Source organism: Miscanthus floridulus, chromosome 9, assembly GCF_019320115.1.
Source record: "Miscanthus floridulus cultivar M001 chromosome 9, ASM1932011v1, whole genome shotgun sequence".
NCBI classification, from domain to species: domain Eukaryota; kingdom Viridiplantae; phylum Streptophyta; class Magnoliopsida; order Poales; family Poaceae; genus Miscanthus; species Miscanthus floridulus.
The window spans coordinates 4,271,943-4,281,940 of record NC_089588.1 but is presented as its reverse complement, the minus strand read 5'-3'; the positions used below and the strand labels follow the sequence as shown (position 1 = coordinate 4,281,940).

The window sequence follows — 9,998 nt, the reverse complement described above, 5'->3', positions numbered from 1 at the left end:
GCCGCCGCTAACGCCCTTGTGGTCTCCCTCCAGGCTGTTGCAGGTATTCGGGCCGCCAACTCCATGCTGCTGCCCGTTGTCATCAAGGGCGAACGCTTCCTGGCCCTCCTCGACACGGGCTCCACCCATAACTTCGTGTCGGGGGAGACCATGCGCCGCCTGGGGCTCGTTCCTGCGGGTGGGGAGCGCCTGCGGATCACGGTGGCCAATGGCGACCGCATGCCTTGTGAGGGCATCGCGCGCAACGTGCCCATTCGCATCTACGACGAGGCCTTCGCCATCACGTGTGTCGGCCTCAACTTGGGCGGATTTGACTTCATCATCGGCTTCGACTTCATCCGCACCTTGGGCCCCATACTATGGGACTGCGAGGCCCTCACCCTGTCGTTTTGGCGCGACGACCGCCGCGTCACCTGGCAGGGGGTGGCCGGGGCGGCTGCACCCTCTCCAACCCCCTCGGCACAGCTGCTGGCCGTGGCTGCCTCCGACTCATGGCAGCCGCTGCTGGACGTCCTCCTCCAGCAGCACGCCATCGTCTTCACCGAACCCACGGGCCTTCCACCGGCGCGAGCGTACGACCACCGCATCCACTTGCTACCGGGCACCGCGCCGGTGGCGGTGCACCCTTACCGCTATCCCCAGCTACAGAAGGACGAGCTGGAGCGGCAGTGCGCGGCCATGCTCACCCAAGGGATCATCAGGCAGACCACTTCGCCTTTCTCGGCGCCCGTCTTGCTGGTGCGCAAGGTGGACCAGTCATGGCGCTTCTGCATTGACTACCGCGCCCTCAACGCCAAGACGTCCAAGGACAAGTTCCCGATTCCGGTGGTCGATGAGCTCCTCGATGAGCTCCATGGAGCTCGCTTTTTCACAAAGCTGGACCTCCGCTCTGGGTATCATCAGGTGCGGATGCACCCCGACGACATCGCCAAGACGGCGTTCCGCACTCACCACAGCCACTTCGAGTTTCTAGTGATGCCTTTCGGGCTTTCTAATGCCCCGGCCACCTTCCAGGCCCTGATGAATGATGTGCTTCACGACTACCTCCGGAGGTTTGTGCTCGTCTTCTTCGATGATATCCTCATCTACAGCTCATCGTGGGCCGAGCATCTGCAGCACATCAACATCGTCCTCAGCGCCCTGCGGTCGCACCATCTCCACTTGAAGCGCTCGAAGTGCTCGTTTGGGGCGCCCTCTGTGACCTATCTTGGCCATGTCATAGCCGAGGGCGGTGTAGCCATGGACGCCGACAAGGTCGCCGTGGTGGCGGCGTGGCCTCTACCTCGCTCGGCCCGGGGCCTTCGCGGCTTCTTGGGCTTGGTGGGATACTACAGGAAGTTCATCCGCGACTTCGGCATCATCGTGGCCCCGCTCACGCGTCTCTTGCGGCGAGACGCGTTCGTGTGGGACGACGACGCGACGACGGCGTTCGAGGCGCTCAAGCGCGCCTTGACGACGGGGCTCGTGCTTTAGATGCCGGATTTCGACGCGCCTTTTGTGGTCGACTGCAATGCATCGGGCGCGGGGTTCGGCGCCGTCCTCCACCAGGGCGCGGGACCCCTCGCCTACTTCAGTAGGCCATTTGCAGCTCGCCACCTCAAGCTCGCCGCCTACGAACGCGAGCTCATCGGCTTGGTGCAAGCTGTGCGCCACCGGCGCCCGTATTTGTGGGGGCGCCCCTTCCTGGTTCGCACTGACCATTACAGTCTCAAATTTTTGCTTGATCAGCGTTTGTCTACCGTCCCACAGCACCAATGGATCAGCAAACTTTTCGGCTTCGACTTCACGGTGGAATACCGCCCGGGCCGCCTCAACACCGTGGCGGACGCTCTGTCACGCCGCGACAGTGAGGGGGCGGCGCCTGTACCTTCGTCGGACGCGCTCGGGGCAGCGGTGGCTGTGTCCAGGCCCTCGTTTGCCCTCCTCGACGCCATCAGGTGCGCTACAGCCACGGCGCCGGATGGCCAGCGGCTGCTGCAGCAGCTCCAGGCTGGGGAGCTCACAGAGCCATGGCGCCTGGACAGCGGCCTCCTCCTTCACGGGCCTCGCATCTTCGTGCCGAATCACGGGGACCTTCGCCACCAGGTCCTCCTCCTGGCCCATGCCGCCGGCCATGAGGGGACCCAGAAGACGCTGCACCGCCTCCGTGCCGAGTTCTACATTCCGCGGGACAGGGCACTGGTGCGAGACTTGGTGCGTTCCTGCACCACGTGCTAGCGCAACAAGACGGAGGCGTTGCAGCCAGCGGAACTGCTGCAGCCCCTCGACGTGCCCTCACAAGTTTGGGCGGACATCTCGATCGACTTCATCGAGGGGCTGCCCAAAGTCGCCGGCAAGTCGGTCATACTCACCGTCGTCGACCGTTTCTCTAAGTACGCGCACTTCATCGCGCTCGGGCACCCCTACACGGCCGCGTCGGTCGCCCGTGCCTTCTTCGACGGCATTGTACGGCTCCACGGGTTCCCGCTCTCCATCGTCAGCGACCGGGACCCCATGTTCACGGGCCACGTATGGCGGGACCTTTTCCAGATGGCGGGCGTCAAGCTCCGCATGAGCACCGCTTTCCACCCTCAGACGGATGGCCAATCGGAGGTGGTCAACAAGGTGATTGCCATGTATTTGCGCTGTGTAACAGGTGACCGGCCTCGGGCATGGGTGGATTGGCTGTCGTGGGAGGAGTATTGCTACAATACTTCTTTCCATTCCGCCCTCCGCGCCACGCCTTTCGAGGTCGTCTATGGCCGACCACCGCAGCCCATCTTGCCGTACAAGCCGAGGACGGCTCGCACCGAGGCCGCCGACTCCATACTCCGCAGCCGCGACGACATGCTCGCTGAGGTCCGTCAGGGGCTCCTTCAAGCCCAGCAGCTCTCCAAACGCTACTACGACGCCAACCACAGGGATGTGGAGTTCGAGGTGGGGTCGTGGGTCTAGTTGCGGCTCCTTCATCGCACCACGCAGCAGTCCCTCGACCCTCGCTCCAAGCGCAAGTTGGGGCCGCGCTGGGCGGGACCGTTTCACGTGCTTGAGCGCATCGGTTGCGTCGCCTACCGCCTCCAGCTGCCCGATGACGCCCGCATCCACGATGTTTTCCATGTGGGCCTCCTGAAGCAGCACCGCGGTGATCCCCCCACCGCCGCCGGCGTCCTGCCACCGGCTTTGGATGGCCGGGTCCTGCCAGGTCCGGAACGCGCCCTGTGTGCTCAGCAGCGCCGGGGTGTTTGGAAGATCTTGATCAAGTGGCGCGGTCTACCAGCAGATGATGCAACGTGGGAGTCACTCGAGGATTTCCGCGCTGAGCACCCCGATTTTCAGCTCGAGGACGAGCTGTTTTTGCAGGCGGGGAGAGATGTTATGACCGGCATCCCCTACAGCCGTCGCAGCCCAGCTAGGGGCTAGGAGGGGAGCCGACCATCAAAGGGCTATGGCCCATATAATCGTCGCAATTATAGTATTTTCAGAGGGTTATTTTATAATTATCGCTATTAGAAAGACATAAATATTTGTAAGACCCTATTTGGGAAATTAAGCAGAAACATATTATTGTTTCCGGCTTCCTCAGGGAGCCGGGAGAAACCCTAGCCGTCTCTACTGTTCACACGTGAACAGTACCGCCGTTGCTGTAGCTACGCGAGGGTTAGGGCTACAGCCGCTGCCGCCCATCCTCCACCACGGCGTCCAGCCGCCGGCAGCGAGGTTCCCAGCCTACTCCACCTCCCTCTCACCCCTACAGACTCCGTGATCTACGCGGTAGGATCCGTAATCCTATCAAGCTGACAGGGTTTGGACAGTTACCGCTTCTGATGCCTTGAAGATTAGGCTGTTTTCAGTAATTAACCTCTACTATGGCATAAGAATATCGTTTTCACCCACTTGTTTATCGGAAAAGACAAAATTACTTACACAGACTTGTTGAGATAGTGTGCCCAATTCAAAATCCAAAACCTTGAGTGTGCCACTAGCATCGATCCACCACTTGTTTCAGACAAATATGAAGAAAGCTGGGTGAGCAGAGGGAGGGTCCAGCCGTCCGAGCAGGGAGAGATGAAGCCAAAGCTGAGCAGCTTTACTGTTCTTGCTGATGCTCTCGCGGTGGCCATCACCTTCATAAGAGGATACACATAAGTGGACAGGGATATAAAAGGCACGAGAAAAGGTAAAACTTATCAAGCAACAAATAATCAGTACTCTGCTCTCACAGTTCAACCAAAGTAATCATCAATTCATTATGGATCCAAAAAGTATTGCTCAGTGTGAAGGGTAGATAATTCAGTTTTGAGGTTTTTTTCCTTACCTTTTCTACTATTGTGAATATCACAAGATTGTTTGCCCAACAGAACTGCAAAAAAAAAAAAAAAAAAGATTTTCAATCCGCATGAAGGGTGAGCAGTAGAAAAATATCGTTCTGAGAGGTGAGAAAGGAAGTACTCTTGCTTACCAACAGAACTGGGGTCATCAATAATCACGGCCCGTGGTTGCAGGCTTGTTTGTGGCCGGGCAAGTCAAGCAGAGACAGAAGGAAAATTTCAGGAAAGATCAACATGGAAAGGAAGCAAAACAAACCAGAGTGAAAATCAGAAACTAGCCGAGTCGTTACCATGGACGGGACACGGGAGGCAAAATGACCTATAAACGGGTACAGTAATATTCTGGCAATGGCTTACTATCTAATTAAGCCGTTGAAACTTAAGATTAGGATCATATATGGTTCTGAGAAAAATATACAATGTTGCATTTTCCAACCTTGGAGCCATAGTTCATACTTCATACAGGGTACTTTCAACTAAAGTTTCAGGAAGCCTTCTGAGAGAAAGCAAAGTACTTTTCACTAGGTACTACATATATACCATATCTTAGGTGAGACTAGTAATGATATTACTAATAATGGTACCACTGGGCCTCCAGATTTCATTCTCTTGTCGATCCTGTTACAATAGTGACAGCAGCTGCTCCAATATGACGCAATGAACCGGGAGTTCTATTTGGATGCTTATATTTGAAGGTCATGCAGAAAAAATAGCGTTAAACATTCAGGTCTTTGCTAAACCCCCCGCTCCAGCCTCCAGATGCCATCATCAAACCAAACTGCTCCAGTTCAGATAACCAGGATGGTTACAAGTATTGACACCACAAATGAAGGTCAGGATGGGACTTCCAATGCTTGACCTCTCTTAATATACATGGAGCTGCAAGGAATCAATGACATGGATGTCAGGAAAGCGCAAGCCAAAGAAGGATGGTCTAACACAAACGTGAATACAAAAGTTAAGCGGAATTTGAGGTAGTTCAGCATGGCCCTCTAATAAAAAATGAAGGCACAGTGTCGATACGGAATTTCGTCCCGTGCCGAGGACACACGTAGCAAGCCGGAAGGGTCCGCTCGATGGAGCTGGAGATCCGCCTAGCTTCAGCGCAGGGGTGGTCGATCCTGCGCACTCCTCCCGAGACGTGCCAGTCAATTTGACCCTGCAATTGACAAGGAGAGAAAGTTTATCAGTAATTAAGGGCGGAACATGCCGGTGTTACCAGACAGTCCCGAATGTGCGGCTCTGAGAGCCGATATAAAAGAAGATCGACTAAATAGTCGATTCCAACATATTCATGAAAATAAATCGGTTAAAACTCATAGGGTTGTATAAGAAGAATCGGTTATCGTTCAGGATGAATATCATTCTTTAAACAAATATTGGTCAATGACAATAAGATATTAACAATAATTAGTTCATGATAAGCCAATAACTGCATGTAACCGAACTCCTTTATAAAAGAAACAGTTCATCATCATTCAACCATTTAATAGAGATAAATCTAATGAACATATTAGATCTCATCTATCGTTATAACCAGTGTGGCATGAGGCAGAATTATACAGGCCGTAGAAATAACAATAGACTCGACGACCCTAACTTATTACTAATATCAGTAGGGCATGAGGCAGAATCATGCAGGCTGTAATACAATAATAAAATCATGGGGCTAACATATCTTTCAACCTATCCCTACTTTAACGATCTCGTGATGCGAACTGTTCGTGAAAGCGCTTGATATCGGCTAAAACAGCCGATTCAGGCATAACGCACAGTCAAGGTCATGCCCTCTCAAGAATAGATCTATCAAATAATGATCTCTACTCCACGGTGCTAACAGTGAGGTGTGAGGCAGAATCACACAGGCCGTGATAACGGGCCATGGAACAGTTTCACTAGCCAATAGATCTACTCAAGATCAAACATGCCTTAACCGCACGCTATGCACGATCAAGATTGACGTAAAACAGCCGATAAAACATAACTCATCGTTTAAAGTGTAGATTAGATCAGTTTAGATTAACAAACGATGGGTTAACAAAGATATAAGGTCAATCTAGATCAATCCCAATCGGGCGAAGTGATATTATTGTAATTAAGTAAATAATGGAAGCAATAAGCAATGTCGGTAACTTAATGAATCTATCCGAAGGAACGCCACCCTTAGATAGAGCCGATAACTTGACCTTAATCTAGTTCAAGCAGTGGAGGTCGACTGGATCGATGCAGCCGTACATGAACTAGACAAGAGTCGATAACTAACTTATACCAGAGTCGCAGTGGAGGTCGACCGGATCGATGCAGCCGTACGAACAGAGGTATAAGCCATGACGGTACTTACAGACAAGCAGTGGAGGTCGACTGGATCGATGCAGCCGTACTTGCTGAAGAACTTGTCGAGATCTACTCTACTCCTACTCCTAAGGGGTGGCCGGCGCCAAAAAAATTAAATAACTTGTATTGGATTGATTGTGTCTTTTACAATAGCCGGGGTTTGATATTTATACCCAGGACATACGCATGACTGTTATCTAAGCACGACTCATCACAATCTTTGGCCCTAAGAGAAAAACATTCCTAATTTAAGATAACTTGGACTCTAATCTTTCCCTTTTTGTAGAGTCCATCATGTCTCGTCCTGGCGCCGATCGTAGCCTTTGTCATTATCTGCCGGCGCTGCCTAAAGAAAGCCGATTCCAGTGCTGCATTCGAATCAACTGATTCCGATCTGCACGCAATTGATTCCTTGATGACATGATCTTAGGAGCTTTCGAGTCCCTGTGACTCTTCTTCCAAATTTTGATATAAACACATAGGAACAGGAGATTGTAGCGAACAAAGAAAACAAGTCATGGGAAATAGCCCTTAGATCCCAAGTAGCCCATGAATTGGACATCTTTGCTATTTGATGTTTTATATTTTCAAGTTCACATAAATCTCACATAAAAATCAGAGTAGGTTGGATGTGGACTTGAGAATTTGTTGGGCTATCAGAATTTTTTGTAAATTACAATCTAGGAAAATAGAAGCACCTGTGCCAAGTCGAACCTAAGTGGACAGATTCCACCATAAGGAACCTAACCAACTGAGCTAGGCTCAGTTCGCCATAATTTTTTTTTTCTTAAAGGCACTCTAGTTTAATTCTTGCATGTACCTATGAGTCGTACCAAATGGTGAATTCTGTTAGGCAATATCATTATGTTTACAATTTATATACCAATATAAAGTCCTCTCCTTTACCTATGGTCTAGTCTGCCTATTACTATTAGTAACTCGTTCCCTCGAGGCCAAACAGGCAAACACCTTTGCTGATTGAGCTAATATCTTTGGTAACAACAAAGTTTGATGGAAAGTATGAGTATTTCACCGGTCCTCAAAACACAGTTTTTTACACTAATGTTTTATAGAGAGTTCCTTGTCTGTAGTAATTTTGGCCGCAGCCTAGCCAAGCCTCAATGAAGTAACTCGTTGTGAACGACAGAAGAAGTGAGAGTAACGAATTCAACTAAACACGAAATAATGCCTCATAGAAGTATCGGTTACTAGTGAACAAATTCCTAGTAGCAAGCTAAGAATGACAATTTCCTAGTAGCTTAAGTAGTATAAAAAGGACCTATCTGCAGAAGAACAAAACTTGAGAATAAGCTTCAGCCATGTGCTAGACAAAAGAAGTGACTACTACACTCAAACAGTAAGGACCAAGAATAGCTCAAACCAGTTCCTCGTAGATGACCAAATCCTGAACTTGGACTATGACCAGTTAAAGATCAGTAGTTCCATTACAGAAACCAAAAGCAGTCTGTAGCACGGACAGTTCCCAATGAGCACGGGTAGCAATTCTACCATCTGCCTGAATAGTATTGAGAATATTAAAACACTTCAAGATGTTATAGCTGAACTATGGGGCACACTGCCATTCTGCCAACATGTGCAGTGGCATAAGCATCTGCAAGCCCAGTAACAGAGTCCTTGTGAGGGTCGACAAACTTCAATCTGAAAGTCTCCTCTCCAGTTTTAGCCAATGTGTAAAAGCTCACATTTCTGTTGAGCAATCCCTTTGCCAGCAGGGCCTTCATGACACAATGTCGGGGCACTAGCTAGTCGCTTCTCTAGGCTGTATGTGAAGAGGACAGGCCTTTGCAAAATGTACTGTGGATCCAGTCCAACCTCGTTGATGAAGAAGTGAATCTTGCGGAGAAGACTTTCGTCAGATATTGCTAAAGTGTTTGGCTTCTTGGACACAGCAGTGGCAACTTCACTCTTGGAGCATCCAAGAGTACTCTTCAACAAGTCAAGCCTGGCAGCACAGTTCTCTTTGGTTGTACAGGCTACAGCAGCCAACGCTTGCTTGAACATTCCCGAGCTGCGGGGCACCCCAAGCTCTTCCGCGCGCAGCACGAGCTCTTTCACACACTCCGGGCTGAACGTAAGCAGCCAGGTGATCCTCGAACACAGCTGGGCAATATCTCGAACACTTAGGCCACACTGGAGAAGCACGGCGATGTTCGGCTTGATCACCCTATCAACGTTCATGGCAAGAAGTGTCTGGGTCCTCTTGATGACCACTAGGAACTGATCGAACGAGCCGTACAAGGACACGAAGAACTGGATCTTGGGCACGACGTCGCCACAGTTGCGGAGCTCCCAGGAGCCGAGCACGAGGAAGCGGGCGATCTGGGGAACGGACAGGCCGACGCGGTGCCTGGTCACGCTCTCGGAAAAGCCTGGTAACGCTCTCGGAAAGCCTGGTCGTGCTCCTCGCGAGCCGCGCCACTTTCCGAGGGGAGCCTCTCCACGGTTTGGAGCGGCTCATTCCGCTCCTTGCACAGCCGAGCGACCGCCATGCCGTCCAGGCTCGCTCTCTTTTCCAGGGCCGCGAGCTTCTCCTCGGCCCCTAGCTTCAGATCCCTTTTCTTCTCAACCTCGCTCAGAAGGTCAAGGATCCACTGGCGGGTTTCGGCGCCCTTCTAGAGCAACTCATCCTGCTCCTTTCTGACCTTGGTAGCTTTTTCATCATCCTTCCGCGACCTCGCCGATAGGGCCTCGAACACCTTCTCGGCCTCGTCGACATCCCGACAGGCCTCGTCCACCCGCGACCGAAGATTGGCCGCCTCCTCGGCGAGGGGAGCCAGCTCAGCCACCCTCTGCTGGGCGGCAATAAGCTGAGCTGTCACCTCCCCGCGTAGCCACGCCTCCTCGACGAGGCGGTCCCAGGCTTCCTTCTGTTGATGAAGGAACCGAGATTTTTCCTGGCTACGAGATATAAGGGACTGCAGAAAAATGATGGCCAGGATATAAAAAGTATATAAAGGAAGATAAGGGCAAGAAGCAGGACCAAACAATACCCGGCCAGTGAGAACAACAATGTCGCGCAATGCGCCCGTAGCGTCGCTCAGGGCCTCAAGCACGGACGCGATCCCTACGTCGAGGTTCTCCCGTTCCATGCTCTCTGCGGCATCGTCAAGGGTGAAAAGCGTCGACGCCGGATCCTACGGATCTGTCCAATGGAGCAGAGGCTCACCCCACGCAGGCGAGCCACTTCCCACCGTCAGGGCTAGGGACGACTCCCTGCCGGCTCCAAGCGCCACTGACCCCTCTCGCCGTGACGTCCCCGTCGGGACGCCCCCTCTAGCGACGGAAGGGGTCAGCGCTGCGGACACCAACCTCTCTCCCAGCACCACGACTCCTGGG

The 9,998-nt window shown here is 52.1% G+C and overlaps 1 protein-coding gene across 1 annotated transcript; it reads right to left on the bottom strand.

The window, feature by feature from the left end:
• Window positions 1-8,067: 8,067 nt before the first annotated feature.
• LOC136479096 (uncharacterized) lies at window positions 8,068-9,751 on the bottom strand. Its single transcript, XM_066477070.1, is given in 5 exon segments — window positions 8,068-8,157; window positions 8,219-8,407; window positions 8,409-9,009; window positions 9,285-9,577; window positions 9,653-9,751. Coding segments are annotated over 5 exon segments (1,272 nt in total).
• Between the last annotated feature and the right edge of the window lie 247 nt (window positions 9,752-9,998).